Below are 25,847 nucleotides of genomic sequence, written 5' to 3' on the forward strand. Positions count from 1 at the left end.
GAAATTGAATGATGACCATTTTTTTGGTCAAATTTTTTTGCGAGGCCAGAGTTGCTTTCATGCAACCAAAACTGCCACTACTTTGTATTGTTTGAGTTTTAAACCAATTTAAGTTAATTTTCGAAACAAATGTTTCGATTGAAAAACCGCTAATCATACAATTTTCTTGTATGAAAGTAAACTGTATGACAAGCATTTTTTCCATTGCCTCCATATACGTAAAAAGCATGTTTGTAACCTTGTAGTGGAGTCCAGGAAATATCTGTTTTTTTCTTCGGAATCCATCAGCCTATTTCGTAGTTTCTGTCGCTCAGCAACAGCTATAGGCTTAGTTTGAAGTACATTTGGTTACCTGACGTCAGCAGAAGCTGAAGTCAAAGATATGCTTGCAATTTAGTGTGCGAATTCTGAACAGTTGTGCTCAAACGTTAAGATGATAGACAAAAACAAGTGATGTATTATTTGAAAAACCATCCTCTGTAAGCCAGACTGAAGTAGCAGATCGATCTTGAGTATAAAACCCACAGCCCTTTAAATTTATCGTCCGACAAAAAGGGAGCTCATTCTTTGGAGCAGAAAGTGGAACCAAATTGGCCTTCATCTGTTCAGCAAAATTTCTTAGATTAAAAACCGCTAGATGTTTTGTGGTTTTCATCTCAAACGCAACATGTTCACTTTGTGAAGAGCGTTTTAAGTAATGAATGCGCATCTTCGTCACAGACCATAACCGAAAATCACGGTGTGACTTGAAAAAATTTTACTACTATTTTCAGCTAGGATGAGAGATCGATAGAAAAAATAACTGGTACTCGATCTCAAGATTTATGAAGTCAATTTTTGTTCTTTTTTTGTTGCAGCTTGCACTCCATGTGAAGTGGGATTTGACTTTTTTCATGCGGATACTTGCTGTTTACGGAATGCAAAACAAATAAGTATCAACTGTATGACTCAAAATGCCGGAAATTGTTATTGGTTCATTCACTCTCTTCTCTCAATTAGTCGACAAAAACAAGAACTTCACTCCATTTTCAGCAAACTTTCATTTCAGCTTGAATTACGACCGTTTTTTCTCTTTTTTTTCTATTGTCGGAACAGCAAAACTCAACCGTCATTAAGTTGTGACAAATTGGACCCGTGAAAAATCGTTTGCTGTATTTCAGATACATCGCTGAAATGATACAAGAAATAAGTACACTAAGTTTCTTTCTCCATAGTAGACAAACAGATTACAATTTTTGACGCTGCTCATTATAAAAGTTGAAAAACTGTGATAAAAAACCGCAAGGCTATTGCTGATTGCCTTAATTGATAAATTGAATCTAAATTGAGCTGCTAAAATTACAACAAGCTAGTATGATTTTAAAACAAAGTTAATTTGTTTTCCTGTGTGAAAACTTAAATGGTCTTGAAGTCACATAATTAATTTAACAATTTTTCCTGCGAAAGTTTTTCCTGGAAAAATTAATATAACTCGTAATAAACGTGCCTTTTAAACCTTAATATACGTTTTACTTTTTCGAAAATAGTACCGGAACGTTTGTTCTGCCTTTTTCTAGACAATTTACAGACTTTTGCGTTTTCTGAAGTTCAGTTTGTGGTTCAATAGTTTGCGGGAAGAAAAAAAGTAAGTGCGAGCGATAGAAAGCTTTCACGGCATTTAACTTTATACACATAGCATTGACATCTAAAGCTTGTACATCATTGCGAAGTCCAGAAAATTCCGACTGCCCTCTAACTGGTCTCGAATGTTTTTTTTTGGCTAAAATTTTGTAATAAAATATTTACGCTGTCAACATCAAAAGTTTAGTGTTAAAATTTCAAACCTATGGGAACTAATATGGTGCATTAGCTTGCCATAATGTTCCGACTTTTGAAGACAATGAAGATTATATATGCTTTGATGATTTTTATTCAAACCAATTTCCGAAATAACTGTTTGTGAATGAGGGATCGTTCCGTGGATCTTTGTGTTCCCAGACCGCGCTCACACCTCTATTTTACTCTGATTTTGCGCTTTTTGTGGAATCATTCTACCTAAACTGTTTGTTCAATAATTTGATGTTGAAATTTTAGCGCGAATTTTTGCAAAAAGGCAAGCTAACCGGTGCATCAAAAGCTCAATCTTCATAGGGCACATGACTTAGATCCAAACAGAATAAAACTGGCAGTTTTTAAACCCCCATAATTTTTCCGAAATTGATTTTCAGTTGATATCTTCATTTTATTTTTTGATTTTTTTGGATTTCTCGATCAACTAAATTGATCTGATTACAAAAGCCTTAAGCATACTGATTGCTTTTTTATAAGCCGTTATAAAAAACCATCACCATTCCTGAAATAAAATAAAAACTGAAATTTGTTTATTCGTTTATGTGACAATTCGAACCTTTTGTTTTTTTTTCTCAAAAAGTCCAAACCATTTTTTTGTGACTGGAGTTCAATTCTAGGTCGACGTGAGCAACTACTTTCCAGACTTTGATAGAAACTCCGATGTTAAGTTTGTGAAATTTCAGCAATTCATAGTTTAAACTTATGTAGCCACGAAATTAATTCTCGAAATATGAAGTTTTGGTCGCGATATTGTGAAAATTATTCGCATGATTATGTCTGAAAAATAACAGCAACAAACTCGAACAATTAGTCGTGATTTTCTGGAATTAGTTGCAAAAACTTAGACATAGGTTCGTGGCTTTCTGGAACGCAGAAAAATAGGCTACAAAGAATCCTAACAAAAGTCTCAGAAGCGAAAATTATTGGTCAAAGTTACTGTTTTTGAGTACTTAACAGCTCAACAATCATAATATAATTTTAAAAACGGAAAGGGCACAAAAATAATTGACTGTTTATGAGACGCATTTTTCTGTAGTGGTAGTCAGAGTTCTTAGTACTTTAGCAACAAAAGTCACTTGGCACGCAAAAGTATCACTTGAATAGAAAAAGTTATAGAAATGTTTTGAGTTTTCAAGCAAAATCAAAATGCAGCGAGCCCAAAAATGCACCGCTCGCGAAAATATTTTTTTTTCATACCATACTTTTTTAATTGATCGCGCCGATTGCGAACACATTTCAGTTTCGACACGAATTTCCAATTTCTTTTCTGAAAAGTGAAACTGTTTTATTACTATACATTTAACAAAAAAAATAGTTCGATCCATTTTACTTATTCCTCTGACCCATTGAAATTGGGTAAAATTTTATTTTCAGTTGGGCTGAACTTTCGATGCATTTTTGAGGCGTTAACATCAATTATATAATAACCCCAAGCAAGTTGTTTAAAACTAATTTCGCACAAAACTCTGGCTTTCTTGGCACAAAGTTTCCTAATTAATTTTAATGAGTTAATGCACACTAAAGTATTAAAAACAAACTTTTAAATACTTCAAATGTTCATGAGTTGAATTTATAAAAACTAGCTATAACACTCACTATTCTTTAAAAACTTGGTAGTATTTTTTGTTTCGCGTAGGTCCAAAAGAGCCAGAGAGTATTTGAATAAACTTGATAAGATGCCTTTTTGTTAACAACAACACTGAAATTTTCTAGTGTTTTAAAAATGTTTCCTTATGTACCTCAAGCTTAGATGTGAAGCTTTTCGAGATAAAAAAAAGATTAGCTTAAATTTATTGAACATTTTAAAGAAACACTTCGAATCGATGTTTTCCAGATGTTAGAGTTTCATCTAGATGCTTATTGATGTCAAAACATGCTCCGTATTCCACGCTGTATTTTTGGATAGAAAGGGTGTAATAAAAACTAACAAGACTGCTCGTATCAGGGCGAAGCCCTGAATGTTCCGACTGCCTTTTAAGGTTTATGGAGCAGCAGTAATAACATAAAAAATTAAATGAAATAAAATAAAATGAAATTTTTTTTTTCCAAAATTTGAAATTTTTTATGAAAATCATCCCCCCACACGCCATATAAAGTACAAAAAGATAGATTTCGTTCCCTGTAACAAATCAATTATGGCAAATAAGCTTCGTTCAACCAATTTGGAACGATTTATATGACGGATTAAATCTCCGCTTACGCGTTAATAGCGCGAACTTTATTGCCCGTTAATTGTCCCAAATTGGTCAAAATGGCCAAAATGGCAATCTTTAAACCCTCATAACTTACGAAAAATGATCACAGGTGAAATATCTTTTCAAATTTAGGTTCAGGACAACAATGGCTTTCGAATGATATGAAAAAATTCCGTCAAAAATGGCTAGTTAAAAAGTCGAAATTTGTCTGAAGAAAAAAAAACACACCCGAGCACAAATATTCCGTTACTTTCGTATCAAAAGTCGGAACAATTACGAAAAATACAACCAATTAGCTGGCCTCAACTCAAATTGGAACATTTTGTAAGGCTAGAAAAATCGCGTTACGCATTCAGCATCAAGTTTCAACTGCATTAAGTGCTAACTGCACAGTTTAGTTAGAATCGTTCCAGGGGGTTCGTGGAGTCAGTTTACTAATGTCATGTGCGCGCCCTCACTGCTACAACAATGATTGTGGGAGCGATTCCACACTTAGCAAATGTTTTTTAAGACTTTGGTCTGAAAAAAACCACTCCCAGCATATATATTCCTTATTTTCTTAAACAATCGGAACAAAAAGACTGCTCGCTATAAAAGCGAAGCTCTAGCCTTGAATGTTCCAACTGTAGTTAAATTCCAAGTAAGTGTTTTTGAGTGACCATTTGATTAATTAAATCACAAAAAATCTTTTTATAAAATCTTTTTTCTTTCCTCCCACCACCATGAGGGTAAATTACAAAGTTTTGCTTTTAAGCCTCAATTCAAATTGGACCAATTTAATCTGCCTCTCCAGTGTGTTATAAGAAAGCAACATATTGCGCGTTATTTGCCTATATTGACCAATTTAGCATTTTTCAAATGCCAATACCTTTGCGAAAAATGATTACAAGTGATTTGTTCAGCTCTGAAGATCAATATATTTTCACATCGTTGAACAAATTTTCCTCAAAAAACAAAAAAGCGAAAATTGAGTAGATAATAAAACCTCCCCACGCATAAATAATCAGCCTTTTCTTCGAAAGTCGGAACAATAGGATAAGCCTGTAATGGCTTGGACTGAAAAAAACTGAGGTTCAAAATAATTGTTTTGTTACCTGTTTTCATTTAGCTTTTAGATGTATATCTTTCACACTCTAGCCAGCTTTGATGCTTTTTGGTCCAGAGTTTTGGTGTTTTTTTTTATTTGACCAGAACATTCGAGCCAATTTGGGAAAACATTTAAATCATGGCTACTTTGTTTTCTTTTTCTTAAATAACAGTTTGATCTGAGAGCAGTCGGCAAGGTCATTTTTGTTTTAATCATATGTGCATCTCTCATGTTTTATGATAAAATGGTGTTGGCTTTGTAAGCTTTGGTGTTTTAAACACGAAACGGTGGGGTAATCTTTCAAATAATTTTTGCTTAAAACTAGTTTTCGGCACGACGAATGTAATAAATTGTCAACGAATGAATTGTTTCGGGTTTAAGTGACATTGGATTAAAAACCTGGGTTATGTAAAACACAGAGTTATACGATTGGGAATCAATTTATACGTCAGACGTATAAAAACCCGAAAGAATTTTCTCTCATGATTCAAAAGCGAGGGCAGCAAATTGCTCTCGTGAGCTCAAGTTTTTGTTTCAAATTTTCGTTTAGCGAGATTTAAAATTAGTTGAAGCCTAGAAAAAAGGCAAAGGTTATTTGATTTTTTTCATTGGGAAGTTTATTGTGATGACCGCTGTTGAGCATTTCAACATAAACACTTGTTCTTGTTTTCTGGGAAAAGGCGTTTTTTTAAAAAAAAAAACTGTCAATTGTTTGGTTCTTAAGACACAATACGACTGGGAAACATAGTTTTTTCACCATTCATTTTAGCTGTGCTTTTGAGTTTATTGAATCAGAAAACATTGAAGTTTCCAAATTTAGCAACGAACGTAAAGCTAATTAGAATTGTATAATTCAATTTCCGTTCAAGACAGATAGGCCTTGTTCGATAATGAGATAATACACCTGTTATGAGATATCTGTGTTGAGTTAGACATTAATTCGTCCGTATTTGCTCCATCTCTTTTCATGTAAAATCCAATATTAACAAGACTGCTTGTATCAGGGCGAAGCCCTGAATGTTCCGACTGCCTATTAAGGTTTATGGAGCAGTATTAACATTAAAAAATTAAAAGTAATAAAACAAAATGAAATTTTTTTTCTTCTAAAATTCGAAATTTTTTATGAAAATCATCCCCCCACACGCCATATAAAGTACAAAAGGATAGTTTTTGCTACTTGTAACAAATCAATTATGGCAAATAAGCTTCGTTAAACCAATTTGGAACGATTTCTAAGACGGATTAACTCTCCGCTTACGCGTTAATAGCGCGAAAATATCGCGCGTTAATTGTCCCAAATTGGCCAAAATAGCAACCTCAAACCCCCATAACTTTACACTAAATAATCACAGGTGAAATATCTTTTCAAATTTGAGCTCAGGACAACAACACCTTTCGAATGATATAAAAAAATTCCGTCAAAATGACTAGTTAAAAAGTCGAAATTTGTCTGAAGAAAAAAAAAACCCACCCCGAGCACAAATATTCCGTTACTTTCGTATCGAAAGTCGGAACAACAACGTGGCAATAACAATAAGATAAATAAAAGCTTTTGCTTCTTAAAGCCGCCCCCACCACCTCCAAGTTAATTTGAATGATACCGGGTCAAGGTTTGAGATTTATGTTTTGACCGAGGCGTGTCGAACACATGTCAGAGTTTGACAGTAAATCCATAGTCGAACGCTCTGTAGTCGAAATCAAAGCCGAAACATTAAGTCGAGTCGGTTGAGGCATAAAGTCGAATATAAAGTCAAAAATATAGTCGAACACAAAATCGAAACATGAAGTTGAACATAGCTCTCGGTTTTGAGAATTATAAAAAATGATAAATGCTTTTTTCCGTACTTTCAGCGAGACGTTGACTTGTTCACATCCTGTTTTAGTCCAGATCCGCTGCGCTTACTCTGCGCACAAAGCATCATAAAAATTGCTTATACTTATTGGGTCAATATACCGGTTTATAAAACCTATAAGAACCCAAACCAATCGTAGTTAAGAAATTTTTTGATGCTAAGTTGAGGCATGCAACCTTTATGCTGATGAAATTTCAGAAAGTTAATTTTGATAACCTAAAGTTGCTGGCCAAAATGTCCAAAAAACAGCCAATTAGACAAATTCTTCCATTTTTGCAAAAACTGGAAAAAAAGAATCGATCGTAATTCTTCATAAATTATTTCGCTCCGAACTACTAATTTGACTTTTTTATTTTCTTTTGAAGAGGAAATAATTGCGTTGTTGCCTCCTTGTTGTCATCCTAATTTGGCAATCGGTGCAAAATTATCTGATAACTTCTATTTTCCTCAAGGTAAATGAAACGACTGAGCTGATTGATAATAAGGTTTCTTGCGTTCTCATCGCGAATATTCTATGAACAGACCGAAATGACAAATCTACTAATTGCTACAAAAAACAACCAAACTTGTTCCAAAGTCTTATACTTCGTAGTCGTACCACCACTGCTTGCTAAGCTAATTATCTGGCAGCCGAAATGTTAACCGGCCTAAAACGCCAGCCGAAAAGTTACGTCATATCATTGAATTTTCAATGACTTTGTAACTGTTACAAAAACTTACATAACTGTTATTGAACACTGCCGCATTTTCAGCTAGTTTATACTTCGGTTGGTGTATATTCTACATCATCTGCTTGATGATGACGCTTGTTTCCAATTAGTACCTCTCCCATCAATCATTATACCTGTCACTTTAGATAAGCATGCAGCTTCTATGTCTCACTTCTAAAATGATAACAATATAAAAACACAACTTTTCAATTGACATGGAAGATTGAAAATTTGTCTACCACTAATTATAAGATAATATGCAAAATTGAATTTGCCGTATGTTAATCGAAGTTGCCATGTATGAAAAACTTCTAGACATACAATTCCATATAAAAAGAAAATTGTATGAAATCTCTATGATAAGCATTTTTTTATATAAAAAATTCTATGATAAGTATTTTCTTTGTAAATGATTTTTTTTGTAAATTTAATTTTTGAAAATTTTTGGATTGTGATCGTAACCGAGCGCAAGTGACAAAGACCTTGGCTCACTCAAATTTGTATTCACCAAAGGTTGGACGGTCTTGCATTTACAATGTGTAGAAAACTACCTGAATTGTCTTAGAGCTGTCTTACACAAATGATATAACAAAAAATTCAACGATAAAATTTTCAACGATGATTATTTTTAAAATTTGACTTTTTAAATTATCAAACATTGATCAAGGAAAACATAAACATGCCATGCAAAAGAAATAGTAGTTTTTAGCATTTGTGAAAAAAATTATTGATTAAAAAGGAAAAAAATTCAACCCTAGTGTTTCCAGGACTACATTATTCACACCAATCATCAAATTTTGCATGCAAAAATTTCTTGGAAAATGCTTGTTTGAGTACAAAATTCAATTCGCGGTTAAAGAAAAAAAAAGTTTGGGGCAATTTCAAAAAATTGGGTTGACGCCATCAAAAAATGAAAGTCCTTCGATTTCCATTTATGGACATTCTATGAGTAGCATTTTTTGACAAACGTTTTTTTTTATTTAATGCGATACAACGAGTCTTAAGCCAAAGCAAGAAAAAATATCTTTGAAAATTCGAAGACACCATTTTATTTTTTTTCATAGACTTAATTTATAGAATTGTATGAGTAGCGTTTTCGGTTTATCGAGGTCATCCCGGGCTAGCACTTGAATCAAATTAGATTTTTTAAAAATGGCAGTTGAGCATGACCGCTAACTATACGCATTTTTGGGTTCAATTTATATCGTAGCGACAAATCATCCTCGTCCTACAATCGGGTGCCATTCTTTCACCCTTCTAATAAAGTTTGCATAAATTTTAAACTTTAAATACGACGTGATCTCGATTGAAGCTCTCTACTCTACTGGTTGCGAATGTGGTGTCAATCATAGAAAACTGCGAGAGCTCAAACTCACACATAGCTACAAAACAAATTTAGTTTTTGGTTTGCAGTGAATAACTTTTTGCAGCTTAAACGGACGTCTGCCAAAATTTGTCTTCTCAATTTTTTCTTTTGGGCATTCTTCTAACCTAGGTCTCCAATTTTTTACGTGTTCCAGAGCTGTTTTTATAGAATTTTTTTGAATCTCCCTAACTATTTTCCCTTTCTGCAAAAGGGAGAAGATTCGCTACTTGGTACGAAAATCTGATCGACCTAACCAATGATTTAGTTCGTAATAAAGGTGGAAGTTCGTTACTAGGTATCATAGTGATGGGGACATAGTTGTATAGATCCTATTTTTCTTCGTCTGTTTTACTCTAAACAATTTTAATATTGTAATGTTCGATAACACAACGTTCGAAATTATAATGTTTGATAGCACGTTTGTAAGGAAATTTAGATTAAAAAATTGATTAAATTTTTAAGCTTTCAATCGAAAGTTTGCTTAAATTGTGACAAAAGTGCTGAAACTTAATATTGCTTAATAATGTTTGGATTGATTTCGAATTTTGCTCGAAATTTTGCAAAACAAATAATCTTAGATATCTCAGATACAAAAGATGTATTCTGTGTAATGAAATCGGGCAGAAGAAATGGAAACAAGAAAAAAGAAACACTTTGCAAAGCTATGAAAACCACCAGCAAAAATATCTTTTTTGAATTACTGAAACTAGATTTTTTTTACAGTTTTTTGATTGGAAAATTATGTTTTTCAGTTTTTGTTTTTTTTTGTTTTGATTCTCCGGTTGAGTTAATATTGATAAATTATCGCTCAACATTTTTCCCTACAGTCAAATATTGGTGCGGAATTAACAGAGCTGGAAAGTTCAAAAAAGATTAGCGATTTCCTAATTCCAAAGAAACAACAAGACTGCTCGTATGAAGGCAAAGCCTTGGAAGTTCCGATTGTTTTTTAAGGTCTATGAAATAGTGTTCGCTTAAAAAAATGATTAATTTTTCAAAAAAAACTTTTAATTTTTTCTAAATCATCCTCCACACGCCATAAAATCAAAATGATAGTTTTTGCTCCTATCAACGTAGAAATTTTGACAAATAGCTGGTTTAAACCAAATTGGAACAATTTCTACGCGGGATTAAATATATGATTACGCGTTAATTGCGCGAAGTATATCGCGCGTAAATTGTCCCAAATTGGCCATATTGCCAATACTTAAACCCTCATAATTTTATGAAAAATGATCACAGGTAAAATATTTTTTCAAAACTGATTTCATGCCAATAATACGTTTCGCCTGCTACATTTCTTAGCTAAAAAGTCGAAATTTGTCTGAAGAAAAAAAAAACAACACCGAGCACAAATATTCCGTTACTTTCGTTATGAAATTCGGAACAATTAATTGGCCAAGAACTAGCCATGCAGTTTTATAGATGAAATAGCCAAAAAATTACTTTTTTAATCCTGATAGCACGTTTCAATGTCAAAAGAACACTAAATTAGTCAAAAGAACACTAAAGAACACTAAATTTAAAAAAAATCTACAAAAAAAAAACAAATTTTTTTACAAAAAAAATTGTCATTTAGCTAAATAGCTCATTTTATATGGATGTCTAAACTTAAAAATTTTTACCATTAACTTTGAATTGAAAAAAAAATTGATTTTTTTTGGAAAAAAGGCATCAAAACTTCCCCGATAGTTTGCCGAAGGAGTTTGAATTTCGAGTTCTATGAAAAAAATTGCTTCTAATGGAGTTTTTTTGTCAGTTTCTACAAAGGTGAAAAAAATCGACAATAATCAATTAAAAATGCATTATAATATTACTACTTTTTGAGTCAATAAAATCCATATTTAATCCAATATAAACGAGTTTTTTTTTTTCACTTTTGTGAACACTGACCATGAAACTCAATTAAAATTGATTTTTTTTAAATTTTTGAGATGCGATTTTCAACGCACATTAATTTTTTTTTACGTTTAAAACAAAAGCTGGTTACTTGTTATCAGTTACAACTTTTTTCTGCGCAACTTTGATTTTTGTAACTCTTACTTTTTGTAACTGTAACTTGGATATAATCAACCAATCCCCGGTGTCCCAGCTGAACCAACCCCCCCCCCCCCCTATCACCAACCCGACCTGAACGGGGAGGGTTCTGGTTCAGGTGTGGAGGGGTTGGGTTGTTCACGTCTGGGGGGCAAGTAGGGCAAACGTTGGGATGGGGGTTGTAAGGGGGCAAACGTTGGGATGGGGGTTGTAAGGGAGCAAAGGGGCAAACGTTACAGGGAGGAGGTTAATGGAATCTTATAGCAATTTGAGTTTAGGTTTAGAAATAGATTAAGCCGTACACTCGTTTTGCAGATTTTCCGCCTTACTCATTTGATAAATGCAGAAAATCTTGCAAAACTTTGCTCGACGCGAAAAAAAAATAAAGTGGAAAAAATTAATTTTAACCTGATTTTCTACTTATTATATAATCAATTATAATGGATTTCAAATGAATTATAATGCATTATTTTCATTTTTAATTTTTTAGTCCAATTTTGTTGTCTGAGCGTAACATGGGAATTGATTATATTGTCATATTTTAGACGACGAAAATTTTTGTGATTACACGTCATCATCAATGAAATCATTGTTAAAACTGGGTTTGAGTTTTTTTCATCGATGACTATTACTGGGAACTCAACCCGTGTAGTTGAAAGTGCATCTTGCTATCTTTTGACCTACTGAAGCTGAAACACTGTCTGAAACACTGTCAGTTTTCTCTTTTTCAAAAATTTCTAGTTTGGGAGGATCAGTGCAAAAAACTTTACGTTTTCAAAAAATGAAGTTGTGCAGTGTTTCATTTGACAAATTGTACAATTAGTAACTGTTTATTTGTATTGTTGAAATTTTTTTATCGCGGTCACTTTTTCATCTGCATCAAATTCTTTGGCTATTTCTTCATAAATAACTGTCGATATAAATTTTGATGTCATTAAGCGAGCGCTGCAAAACTCTGCTACCTCGAGTTGAAACAATTTCAAGTGATGACATCATCACATAAATAATTTTTTTGCGGCATTCGTAGTTTTTTGTACAATCGTCATATGCAATATTCAGTTCACCAATCCGGCCAGTCAATTATAAAAGTTCAATCTTTCCGCCACCATCACAGCATGCATTAATGGATTCCAAGCTCTGTCCATCCATTGTGTCTAATGTCATCTCTTTGATAAAATTTATGTCGCTCATAAACCTATCGAGTAATAACTAATCGGAAGTGACAACCAACACAATCCTCTTTAGATCACTCCTGACCATTCCAATTTGATGTCAGACGGGACAATAAGCATCACATTGTCACTTAAATCCATCGCCTTAGACTCATGAAATTATAGTTGTACTAATCTAACTATTCCAACTGAACCAAACCCCCTATCACTCACCCGACCTGAACGGGGAGGGGGTGCGGTTCAGCTGTGGAGGGGTGGGTTGTTCACGTGACGCCTGAACTATTGTAAACTATGTTCACGCCCTAATCTACCTTAAATAATCACTATGACTACAGCAACCTAAATGAATTTTTTGAAATGGCAGGAAATAACTCACCCATGTTGCGCGTTTCGGCGGGTTATTAGTTAAGCCTGGTTAGCCTTTTGCCTCCCAATTCCCAATTGGAAAACAAAGTTGATTAGAATGAAAATTTCCTCCAATGGTAACAGTCAATTTTAGTAATTTTACATCCTAAAACCAATCTAATTGTTTATTTGGGTGAGACAATTGACTAACTAGAGTTAATTAATTACACGCCGAGATGGCGCTTGTGGAAATCCGCAATGCGGGCAGCTATTTCCTGTCTAAACAGACAAATTGTCCTTTTCAGACAAAATTGATAGCTGCATGAAATGTGTGATTTATTCACAAATCAGGCATCGCGCAGAACCCCCGTAGCTGAATTCCAAAACTGGTTGTGCTGCTTATGGCTAAAGTAATTTAGAAAAAAATGTATATTATTCAAATCTATCCGGACTTCGAGTTCGTATTTCCGGTTGATCTGAAAGGAAACTATAACTTATTCTGTCAAGTTTAGAAAGAGGAAAAACTATACACAAGTTGAGGTCCATACAAGAAAAATGCCTTTCATACAATTTCATATATGGATTCAGCTGACTTTTCAGTTGCGACTAATTTGGTTCAAAATAATTCAAGCTCCAGTCCAAAGCATGACATGGTACAAAATCCAAGGACACTTCAATTTAATTACATTTTTATAGGTTTATCCTTGCTGCAGTTTTGAACAAAAGGTAGAAAACGTGAATCAAGTTGATATTTGCATCAGTTAAAGTTGAAAATTTTCAATGGTGCAAAACGAGCAAATTTTCCAAACGCGGTGGAAAGATGACGGACAATTTTCACCAGATAATGATGTTTCCTGTTTTTGGAACATTTTTTATTTAATAAAAAAAAGTTTGATGCTTAACTAATGGCTATATAAGCAAATGTTTCGCGTTGCTGCGCAATTAGTAAACAATTTTCCAAGCCTGCTACTTTTTGCTCAAATATGATAATATTGCAAATACAATTCATTTTCAAACTATTTTTCGAAATAATTTGAAATTATTTGGAAATTATACTAATTTTCTATCATTTTACCAAATGGAGAAAGGGTGACTTAGTATCAGGCAGCAACAGTATTGATTTAAATTATCCGGACAAAACTATCAAAAATTGAAATTTCAAACTCCTTTTTCTCAAATTGGGTTAAGATTAGACAAAAGTAAAGAGATTATAAGTTGCTAAGAAATTCACCAGAGTTTATATGACCCAATTTTCCCCCAAAATACTTAAGTCAAACTTAACCCCCAAAATTGGACATTTTAACTTTTTTAAGTAATCAAGAATTACGCTGAAACTACCACGTTAATTGATGCAAAAGTTTATCAAAAGAAACCTCTTACACGGTCGAACAAAGTTTTAGAAATTAAATTTCCAAAAATTTGCGTTAAACGTTTGAAATTTGTTTTTAGCCGGAGAATTAGATTTTTTTTTCATGGAAAATTTGACCTATTTCGGCTATCAACCAAAAATATACTTCTCCAACAAATTTTTGGAAGTTTGTTGGGCTTTGTAAGAGGCTTCTTTTGATATAATTTTCTTATCAATTAAAGTGGTAACTGTCCGAATTATTCTTTATTAATTATAACAAACCAAATTGACTCATTGTTGGCGCAAATTTTTGGTTAAGAATATCGAAGAAATTGCTCTATATTATAGTTTTGGTGAAATTTTAAGCATTTTTCTGTCTTCATTTTTTGTCTATTCTTAACCCATTTTGAGGAAAACGCGTTTGAATCTTCAAATTTTGATAGTTTGTACAGATAAATTAAACCAGCACTGCGTTGTTAGCAAATAATGTGATCAAATCAGATTGTGAGATCGATTCTCATTCTCTTCCATGCGACACTGCTTCTCTTCGATGTTTTTCTACACTGCGACAATTTTTTTAACAAAAATTATTTCCAAAAAAGTGACACTTTGTCTGTAAAAAAACTTCAAGCGAAGATGATTGCGTTTCAGCAATTTATTTTCACTTGCTTCCCAATTATTTTTGAGTTTACCTGTGAATAAGGGAGAAAAAAACATTGAGCAATTAGGCAAGAGTACTTTTTTCACTTTAAAATTAAAAAGTGTTGTTGATTGCTTATTGTTCAAAATGAACAAAGTTGAATTTTAAAAAGGCAAGGTTTTCCCAAGAGCGTAAGTGAAACAAAATAAAAAAGATAATTCGATAAAAAAAATCCCCCACGAGAGCCCTGAAAGTCTGCTGTAACCTTTTCACAGAAACCACATAGAATTCCAAATGCTCAGAAACCACAAAAACAAGGTTTCTTCATGCATCAAAAGATTGTTGCATTATGAAACACCTTATGAAAAGTTATGAAACATGTTTTTCGCGTTTTTGAAAAATTCCGCATTGAGTCAGCTGTTATTTCAGCTTCGTTGGCGTTCGCTGACCTGCTTGTGGGCTGTCTGCTTATGCCAGCAGCTGCTTCCCGGGACATAGGACAGCAGTGGTTCTTCGGACACGTCGGCTGCTCTCTCTTCACCTCCTTCGACATCCTCGGGTGCACTGCTTCCATCCTCAATCTGTGTGTCGTCTCATATGACAGGTATTCAAACAGTAACCGACCATTTAAGACACACTTTATAATAATTCCCCTCATTTTTTGAACACGCATGGCACGCATGTTCTTTACGTGCGACGAAACAAAATTAGGCAACTTGCTCGCTATATTTGTCCCTGGGAGCCATCACAGTAACGAGGCCTGGCTAGGGAAAAATCAGGTCCAATAGTCCAGGTTTGGTCCGGAGTGCCGGGTGACTGAATTTGAAAGTTTGAAATTTGGCGAATGCCTCTATACATCGGAACCAAGTAGATTCACACAGTATGGTCTCTGTGTGTTCACAAGAGTCGGCAGCTAACTAAAAAAAAAATTGTATCCGAAGATAAAGTCTTCAACTTCCCAGTTAGATGTCAGTCAGCTGACAACAGTTAGTTACGGCAATTTATGCACGACGTAAGAGGACGAACATACGAGCTGCTCAGCCCTTTAAGGAGAAACCCTGCTGTGCCTTTGTTTGAATTATTTGCATTTTTTCTGGACTTGGGGCCTGCGCATCCGACTTTCAATTGAGAAGCTGAGAAGAAAACCACTTCTTCATCGCTTTATCGAAATAGTTTGATGAAATGAGCGAGGCAACAAAGCGTGAAATATAATTTTTTTTTTTCATTTTCTTCTGCTCGCATTTTGGTTAAATGAAAAAGAACATCAGACAATTTTTTGTTGGCTGAGTATGGTTTATCCTTTCGTTTTCTCGGTAAGGTCAATTAAGCTATAGTTCTATAAAAATCACCAGATTAAAAAAAATAACATACTTGATAAAGGCGCATTTGAGATATGTCTAGCTGTTGGACTAAAAGCAAACAACAGACAAAATAGAAAGGGTGTAATAAAAACTAACAAGACTGCTCGTATCAGGGCGAAGCCCTGAGTGTTCCGACTGCCTTTTAAGGTTTATGGAGCAGCAGTAATAACATAAAAATTAAATGAAATAAAATAAAATGAAATTTTTTTTCCAAAGTTTGAAATTTTTTATGAAAATCATCCCCCCACACGCCATACAAAGTACAAAAAGAGAGATTTCGTTTTTTGTAACAAATCAATTATGGCAAATAAGCTTCTTTCAACCAATTTGGAACGATTTCTAAGACGGATTAAATCTCCGCTTACGCGTTAATAGCGCGAATTATATCGCGCATTAATTGTCCCAAATTGGTCAAAATGGCAATCTTTAAACCCTCATAACTTTACGAAATCACAGGTTCAAATTTAAGTTCAGGACAACAATGGCTTTCGAATGATATGAAAAAAATTCCGTCAAAAATGGCTAGTTAAAAAGTCGAAATTTGTCTGAAGAAAAAAAACCCACCGCGAGCACAAATATTCCGTTACTTTCGTATCGAAAGTTGGAACAATAAATTAAAAACACCATTTTGCTCAAAAATCGGCTATTTTCTTGATTGAAACTCTGGCAATAAAGCTTGCCTACCAATAAAATAAACATGTTCAGAATTTTTCATTATTCAATAAAATAAACATGTTCAGAATTTTTCATTATTCAATTGCAGCATGCTAATTGATCAAAATTAGCATTTTTGACACACTTTTTTCCTTTGTTTTTGAGATCTAGTTGGTAAACTTATAAAATTTTGCCGTGATGCAAGCAGATAAGTGTGACTTTGAAGAAGATTCAGTGTTCTTTGGCTTTTTATCTCAATAATTTAAATCAATTTTACGCACAAAGTCGGGTACAACGTTAAGCAAAAGTTTTGGAAGCAATTAAGCATTCCTTACCAGGAACATACTAGTTAAAACATAGTCTGATGAATAAACGAATTCATTTTTTGCCTTTTGAAACTTACTGCAACTGTTATTGTATCACTTAAAAATAGGTTAGGAAATTTCATCATGAGTGAAAAAACCAGCAAAACAGCTGAAAAACTCTTTAGGGAGAATTCAAATTTCATGGTTGAACATTATATGCATTTTTTGTTATTTTTTTGGACTGGTTCATGTTGCCTTACCCTCACATTTACAATATCTACAAACTAGCAAACATAAAAAACGTAACATCACGTAGAAGAGCACGCTGAATGTTCGCTACAACATTTAACTTCTGTTTTTTTTAAAGAGTAACTTTTGGGTATTTTTGCTTATTCCTCTCAAAAATCAATAGTTTTACATCTTGAACTGAATATCTTTTGCTTCAATCTGATTGGCTAGAAATAGCCAATCAAATTTCAGCGCCATTTCAAATTTTTTTGTTCATACTTTCAAGTCGATTTATAAATTAGCCGAATTAGCCAGTTTGATAAAATAACCTGCAGAGTTTTAACCAAAATAAAAATGCTTCTAGAAAAAAATGTCAAAAAAACTGCTCAAAGTTTGCCCTTGTTAGAAGTCCGCTTAAGAATAAAGAGATTGCATTCGTGTTAACCAAATTAACCAATGTTATTACCATGTTGTTCTCAGCATTCATACATTGAATATTGCAAATTCACAAATTTAAGAAACTTGAGCGGAATAAGCAAAAAGACTCTAACTTTTTAACTAAATTGATTTGAAAACGTATAACCTGGTATAAAATATAGCAACTGATCTCTGAAAAATTCCTTCACAGTTGAACGAACAATCTTAAAAGTTCACGATTATTTTATTAGTCTTTATTTGTTATTCTACGCCTAATTTGTTATTCAAATGGGTAGAAAGAGCTGTATCACAAAACCAAAGTAGTCAAATTTTCCGCACTTACTGAATCATAAAATGAACTTCTATCAACAACTGCCCCTGTGTTATACCTACCAAGGGGCTATTCTCATGGGCGAAGGACCGAATGGGCGAAAGACTGATGGGCGAAGGATCGAAAACAAAAAGCTGAGAGTCAATTATTGAAATGAATCAATTACCGTTTAAATGATTAAGAACTAAATGAAATATAAATTTTGTTCTAATTCGCCGGCGGTCAGTGACGATTTGAAAACTTTGCATATTTCTGCCGTTTTTATATTCGGCTATTATTTATATTAAATCGCTGAAAATATTTACTTTCTTTGAGAGTTTCACTCTTTCTTTCCAAATTTTGGACTACTGAAATCTGATTGGTTGATTTTTTTTTCGCCCATTTGGTCCTCCGCCTATGAGGGATTCCACCTATCTTAAAATCGTCCGAGGGTTGCTAGTAATGTCATTAAAGGCAGAAGAAGCTTTTGGGGTTACGAATATTTTTTTATTATCTGGACCACACTGTTGGTCGTAGTTCACAATCTGTTGCAGTATTTCGTAATAGTCTCATTCAGTATCAGACAAAGCAGAACATGGCGGGGAGGAGCTTTGACAATCTGTCGTAGTAAAAAAAGGCTTTGCTTTTATTTGTTTTGTTTTTCTATGCCTGAGAACAATATTTTAGAGCAGTGCGAGAACATCTGTGTTCGATAATAGAAAAAAAAAACACATTTTTTTCTAGATTTTTAATGGAGCCCAAAATGATTTGATTGCCATGTATTGTGATTCAAAAGCTTTCACATAATCTTGACAAAAACTTTCAACAAAAAAACGCAAAATGTTTCTTTATGCTTTAAAATGACGAAAAAAAATAATTAGACCAGATAAAAAGGAAGTCGGAACAATCAGGGTGTTGCCCTCATACAGGCAGATTAGTCTTAATAGTCTCAGTCAGTAATAGGCGGAGAAGAAAAATATGGTTTCTTTCTTATTTTGAGTCGTTTTGGTAGCTTTTGAAATCAGTTAATCAGACAAATTGTCTCTTTGTTCGAGAAACTGTTTAGCAACTGAGATTTGTGGCAAAATAAATCAAATTTTTTTTCAGGTTTTTGGCGATATCGGCTCCTTTCAAGTATTCCCAGATCATGACCACCAAAGTGGTGGCTCTCCTGATTTCGATGGCCTGGCTCAGTGCTCTCATGATATCTATAGTTCCGGTCCTGCTCAAATGGCACTTGAAGGCAGGCTTCTGACACCATTCAACTTCAGATTTTTAAAAATAATAACACACAGGCTTGAAATAAAAAACTTATTTAATTTATTAAAATATTATTCAAGAAATAAAACTTTAAGAAATAATAATTTAATTTTAAAAATAATCTTAAAAAATTTTTCGAATAAACTGAAAAATAATTTAGTTATTTAATAAATAAAAAGTTTGAAAATATTTAAAGTAGACTTTAAAATCTTAAAAATAGCTTCTGTCAAAGTGTCGGAATTTGTTCGGTAAACAAACCTGAACGAAGTTAGTTAGCTTAAAACTGCTCATTATGACGTGGTAAATCAGTTTTTTTTTTTACTAATTTCAACATGAAAACTTGTCAAAAAATCTAACTAACCTAGAAAAACGGTTTATTGGCCAAATAAGTCACCAACACTATCATTTTTTGGTTTTTGGCGTTGAAGTTGAATATAAAACGAAAATCCATTCAAGTTTCAAAGTGGCTTAAAAAATTGAGCTGAACAAAAATTAGCAAAAAAAATAGCGAAGGTACCTTAATTATCAAGACTCTAACATAGTAACTGATTGTCAACTATCAAAAGTAACTGTCCCGCTGTTTCTTTGTTCGATTATTCCCTTCGTGAATTTTAAGATAGTATGCTAAGCAACCTATAGTTTGCGTGATCAATCAACTAAAATAGATAAAATAATTTAATCAGTTTGGATGAATTACCTCATAACCTTTACTAATGTATTTAAAACTTGCAATGTCAGAACCTGCCTGCCACAAGGATCCTTCGGTGCTTCCCGTAGACTGTGAACTTACCCTAAACACACCATACGCATTGATATCCAGTGCAATTTCATTCTACATACCAGCCATGATAATACTCGGAACAAATTGCCGAGTGTTCCTAATAGCGAGACTACAGCAGAAGCAAATCCGAAAAACTAACCTCCAGATGTCGGTGTCGGTAAAAACAAGTGAAACCTGTTCCGACAGCAAAAAGTCACTGCGCAAAATTAAATCGGACCCGGGCGAGGATAAAAGGGACCCCAATAAAAGGTCCTTTAGAGGGCGTCAGATTTTGTCCAAAATTGGAGTTCCAAAGCCCCATTTGAAGAAAAATCAGAAGGCGACTATCACAATCGGAATTATCATCAGGTGAGATAAGATATGACACATGTTTAAAAAATAAATCAAAGCAAACTAGATCATTTTTGATTCTATAAAGGCAATTTTTGACAATTTAAATCGGCTCATACAACAGTTTCAAGTAAATTCTAAGAAACAACCAGCACCTAACCTGAGATAAGCTTATTATTTTTTGAAATATTCTTCACCAAGTCCTTGTTTTTGACGTATCGTTGAACATTTTTATTTCTTGAGCCTTACTTGTCCTTTTTTTATGCAAAAAAAACACAATTAATGAAGTCGAGATTATTGTGTAATTGAATCATATTTGATTTGTCCATCAGTACTTTTCTGGTGTGTTGGACGCCCTTCTTTTTCTGCAATGTGCTGTTCCAATTCTGCTGTGAAAACTTCACTCTGTTCACGGTGGTCACGTGGATAGGGTACATCAACAGCTGTTTCAACCCTGTTATCCTGTACTGCTTCAACAGGGAGTACAGGTGAAAAAGAACTGACGTTATTAAAGATATTTCTTGCTATAGACTTCAGAACGGACGTTTTCGTATACAAAACCAGCAGATTCCAGGCCTATTCTCCGTTTTACCTTCTGATAAGTACAGTTATGGAAAAAATCAGCAAAAACTACTGTTTTTTAAAACACACTTCTTTTCAAGGGCTTTGCAACTTCAGTTTATATGTGAAAAAACTACTTCAAAGTTTGAGAAAAAATGATTTTTATCAACCTTCGAGGAATCATCTTCTTCATCAATCTTACGACTTTCAAATAATTTTCAAAAATTTTGTGAACACTTTTTAGGTCGACCAAATTGAATTTCTGAGTTCTTGCAAATCACTATAAAGACCTTGTTTTGGACGAATTTTCTGCGCCGCAGTCGAATTTTGGAAAAAAAACAACAAAAAGAAGCATTTTAAGCTCTGATTAAATAAAGGTCGAGATCCCGCTCAAAATTAAAATATTATGGCACCGAAAACGTTTCAAAATAATTTTCAGAGTCAGTCTACCAAAAATGGATACGAGAAACTGTTTTTTTTAGTTTTTTGTTTGATACTAGTTTCAAATTCATATTTCTTGAAATTTACGGCGCTGGATGACTTATTTTCAAAGCATTATCACAGCAGGGATCCGCCGCTGTTTAAACCTGAATCCAAATATTGATCTTTGATTGATGACAATTTGTGTTTGAACACGTTTCTATAAATATTTGAAAGTCACAGATGAAATTTAACTTAAATTTTGCGCTTTGATTGCTCGTGGCAAACAGTTTTTCTGGTTAATTGAAATTTTTTTTTTGTGTTTCTGTTCCCAATAAAATGAACAAGGGCGCATCTGAGATTTTTTAAATTTATTTGGTTTATTTTTTCGGTTTATAGGTTCATTTAAGCTGTCATAATTTTTATCCAGCTCTCCGATAGCACTATCAAATCTCTATTTTGACTCGCTTTTTCTTAAAATATTGCAGTTTTTGGGGCGCTATTTAAAAAGCGTTATTGTGGTTTTAGGTATTTCATGTTTGAATAACTGATTCTTTAAAAAATTTGAGAGCGACTAAAACTAATTCCGCTGGACGACTCATTCCGCTGCGTTTTTTTTTCCACATCGATATTTTATTCGTATATTATTTTCAAATTTTAGGACGGCCTTCCAGCGTGTGCTTCGGATTGAAAGCAAGAATGCGAACAACCGGACTATCTCTATCGAATTGGACGCTAAATGCTGATTACCTCAAATTTGTTCCCATTTGTCTGTGTATTCCGTGGTGGTGATTGAAAAAAACCTAGAAATTTGCAACAAAATTAATTTGGTAGAATCTTTTTTATGTGACTTGCCAACGTGCAGAAAGGTCAGGTCAAGTTGCCAAGTGCTTCAAGTTGCCAAAAAGTAAAGAATTCTTTTGGTTGATTAGCTATATAGTTTCAGGTGTTGAGGCATTGCCGCTCGTTAAGAATTTCACTTTAAGACTTTCACTCGCTAAGGTTGCGCATCGAAGTTTTGTCTAAATAATCGAGCGTTGAATGACTGGTCTATCGCGACTTGTTCACTCAACAAAAAAATCATTTTAAATTTTTCTTGAGTATATATTTTGACCCCTTCCCAGCAGTGGAGTAGAATTAAAACTAATGATTTTATAAAAGCTTCTTGAAAAACAGAAAATGCCAGAAAATAACGGTCAAATCAAATTTATATTTCCGAGAAAGTCAATTTAAAGGGTTACTTTTTACTAGAGGGCTTGGGAAATTCAATTGTTTCGGAGAGACTCGAATGTAGCCTATTTGTGACTAGAATTATAACACGATTAATGAAAAAAGTACAATTTAAGATCAGCGGCAGAAAAATTGTATTTTTTCTGATGATTTGACCATTATCTAATTAACTAGACTAATCGTCCCAGGCTACGATACAAAACTACCAATAACCAACCAAAAAATATGCAGATTTTTGCGGCATAACCAGAAAATCATTAACACTGATATTGTAGAAAAAATTACTAAAATCCCACATTTACGGCAACCCGATATTTCAGCACGTTGATCTTTCACCATATTTTGTTACTTGACAAGACCAAGTTACCACCCTCCCCCACCCCCATTGTTACTGGCTCTAAGTTGAGAATTTTCGGCTAATCATCAGAATCGAGCATTTTTCATGCAGCGCTTAGCAAATTTAATTCAACTCTAAATCAACGCTAGGATGGGGAATTTTAACTTGGTCAGTTTTGGGGGAGGATGATAACTTGATCCACTTGGCAAATTGAAATTTATTCAGTTGAAATGTTCAAAAATAATTTCGATTCATACCTAACTGCGCAGCAAAAATATATAGAATGTATAGAATGAAATCATGACTGAAAATGATTTAGTTTTTAGATGAATTTTGATTGTGTCATTGCCATTGAATACAGTTTCCTCATTCAAGTTTTATTATGCAGAAGCAAAAACAAGTCAACTATGCTGCAGCGCAACTACAATTTCTGTTCCGACCATTTAAAAATGGGGTGGAAATTTGTATTCGGGTGTTTTAGTTTTTTTTTTTTCTTTTCCATGCAAAATCAGGTACCACAAATAACCATCGGACTGGGTTGAGTGATTTATCATATTAAATCCCTTTCAGTCGTGATTCGAACCACTTTAAATAAATTCCCAACATTTTTTCTAGTGTCGAGAAAAATCGGTTTGAATATATGTTTCAATATCGATCCGAAAAATTAAACCATAAAAGTCAAAAACATATAAGGTTTGGACGGAAAAAGTAAAAAAAAAACTCGTTGTCTTCATAAAAAAAAATCACACGATCAGAATAACTCTGATTGTTAATTGGAGCAAAAATATTTAATTTGCTTTAACTGTTTAACTAGATCAAACTTTCTCTGCATCAAAATTGTTCATTTAAAAAGAGCAGAAACTGGTTTCGCACTAAATACAAAAGTTCAAATCCAAGTATCCAAATGGCCTAATTCCCAAGTGGCATATAAGTGAAGCTTTTCCCAAATGGCATCAGTTTCAAATTTTCATTGTAATTCAAACGATTTCTAAATAATTTCCAACTCAAAAACAAAAACATGTGAAAAAGATTCGTAACTAATTGCTTGCGAACAAAAGTGAAGCGACAATTTTTTAGTAAAAACTGACCACAAGAAGCTTATCAATATCCACAAGCTTACGCTTTTTTGCTTTTGATAAAAAATTCTGCAAACTTTCTAAGATAAAATGTCAATAAACATTTGAATTGACAGCTTGACGAATTTTCTCACATTGTTCCGACAGAGTTTTTCTCGGCTTTTTAAATGCAACTGTTGCATGTTTCATGAATTTTATGCCATTTGAGACATAATCCTTCACAGCATAGCAGCAGTGAAGTTATTTTTGTCTCACAAAGTTTTTCAAAACAAAACATGGATAAAATTATCAAAGCCAAGCCTCTAATGCTCCAACTGCTCTATCACGTCTATAAAACAATTTATGATTTATAAATTTCGATTTGTTATAGAAAAAAAATGATTTTGTTCAGACTTAAATAAAGAAATTTACTAATTTCTAATGAACAAAGTGATGAATTGGTATCTTGTTTTATATATATATTGAACCAAGCAGTGCGCCTATGATTGTTCTAAAATAATTTATAAGACGAACTAATTTCCCTAATAAGGGAACTATAATTTCTCTAAAAAAAAACACATAGCGTGAAATATTTCAAATTAGCAGGTTCAATTTCCTACTTTTATACTGAATATTTGCAAATGAACAATTAAGCTCAAAACTATCGTGTCTTTTAGGTGTTCTAGAAAATGTGGGCTTTTTCTGCTATTCGGTCTTTTCTGCAAATTCCAGAAAAGAAAATACTGAAAGGATTTTTTGTTCATCTGTTTTCAAACTTTTTTCTCCAATTTTTTCATTCAACAATAACTGAAAAAAGATATCTATTGCAATTAGAAAGGCGAATGCAAACTTTGGTCTAATTGAAAATGGATTTTTTTTGCCCGCTATGCTAAGCTTTATTAAAAAAGCAATCCAGCTTTAATTATCCCCAATGGACCAAAATGGCATTTAAAAAAATTCACACCCGCGTAATTTACAAAAAAAACAATTGCGGAAGAATTTCCTATCTAGTTTTGTACACAAAATAACCTTTCCAGATAGCATAAGCAAATTCGCCGTAAAATGTGAATTAAAAACGTGGACTGGGTTTTAATAGAAAGACTGACACAAGCATAATTAAGCTGAAACTAGTAAGTGAGCTCTTCAAATTAATTTTACACTAACATGTTATAGTTTGAACTTTTATAAGCAAATAAACAAGAGCAGTATACACCATCATAGCGAAAAAAAAAGATCGTAGACCGGAGTGGCAGCAGGCAACATCTCATAATGGAGATAATTCAAGAGAAAAACGTTATTTTTCTGACTATTGAAAATGGGAAGAATTTTTTCTTTTCGGGAATGTTTATTTCTTCTTTTTTTTCGCGCAAAACAAGTTACGACAAAAATTATTGATGAAGGAGATAAAACCCTCTCTGTCGTGATTCAAACGAAATTGAAAAACCATCATAAATTCTTCACAGTGACGAGAAAAACCATAAACAAATTCTCAGTCTAAGTATTACTCCTTGAATAATTATAAAAAAGCAGGCATGGGTGCCCAGGGGCGGATCTAGGATTTTCTCGAGGGGGGGTCGGCGGATTTTCAAAAATTTTTGAAATTTTTGTCGACCTTTTTTTTTAGGTCGACCGAATTGATTTTTCGAGCTCTCCCTAAGCACGGTTTAGTCTCCCTAAGCACGGTTTAGTAAAAAAAAACAGTCCGAAAAACGCGTTTTTAGGCGCTTTTTGGAAAATTTTGACCAAAAAATCGCGTTTTTTCGGCGCGCGCTCCCCTCAAAATTAATATATTGGCGCCTAGGGCGCCTTTAGAAAAATTTTAGGGTCGGTCGACCAAAAATGGATTTCTTAAAAAGTACCAAAGGGGGACCCTTTGGGTCGGCAGGGGGTCGAATCCCTGAGGGGGAGGGGGAGGGGGAGAGAAAAGCGTCCGCCCCCCCCGCCCTCCCACCCTAAATTCGCCCCTGGGGGTGCCTCAGTTCAAAGGAAAAATAGTTTGGTCGCCAACATGGATG

General features: G+C 33.7%; 1 protein-coding gene across 2 annotated transcripts in view; it reads left to right on the forward strand.

The window, feature by feature from the left end:
- The window catches only part of LOC134842626 (D(1) dopamine receptor-like), a 57,857-nt gene extending 35,606 nt beyond the window's left edge, over window positions 1-22,251 (forward strand). For both annotated transcript variants that reach the window (XM_063859052.1, XM_063859051.1), the window contains 5 exons: window positions 15,013-15,187; window positions 18,966-19,101; window positions 19,874-20,247; window positions 20,562-20,717; window positions 21,872-22,251. In XM_063859052.1, coding sequence (XP_063715122.1) covers window positions 15,013-15,187; window positions 18,966-19,101; window positions 19,874-20,247; window positions 20,562-20,717; window positions 21,872-21,956 — 926 coding nt within the window. In that variant the 3' untranslated portion in view covers window positions 21,957-22,251. The remainder of the gene's footprint in view (window positions 1-15,012; window positions 15,188-18,965; window positions 19,102-19,873; window positions 20,248-20,561; window positions 20,718-21,871) is intronic.
- The last annotated feature ends 3,596 nt before the right edge of the window (window positions 22,252-25,847 follow it).

Source organism: Symsagittifera roscoffensis, chromosome 3 (assembly GCF_963678635.1).
Source record: "Symsagittifera roscoffensis chromosome 3, txSymRosc1.1, whole genome shotgun sequence".
Lineage (NCBI taxonomy): Eukaryota > Metazoa > Xenacoelomorpha > Acoela > Convolutidae > Symsagittifera > Symsagittifera roscoffensis.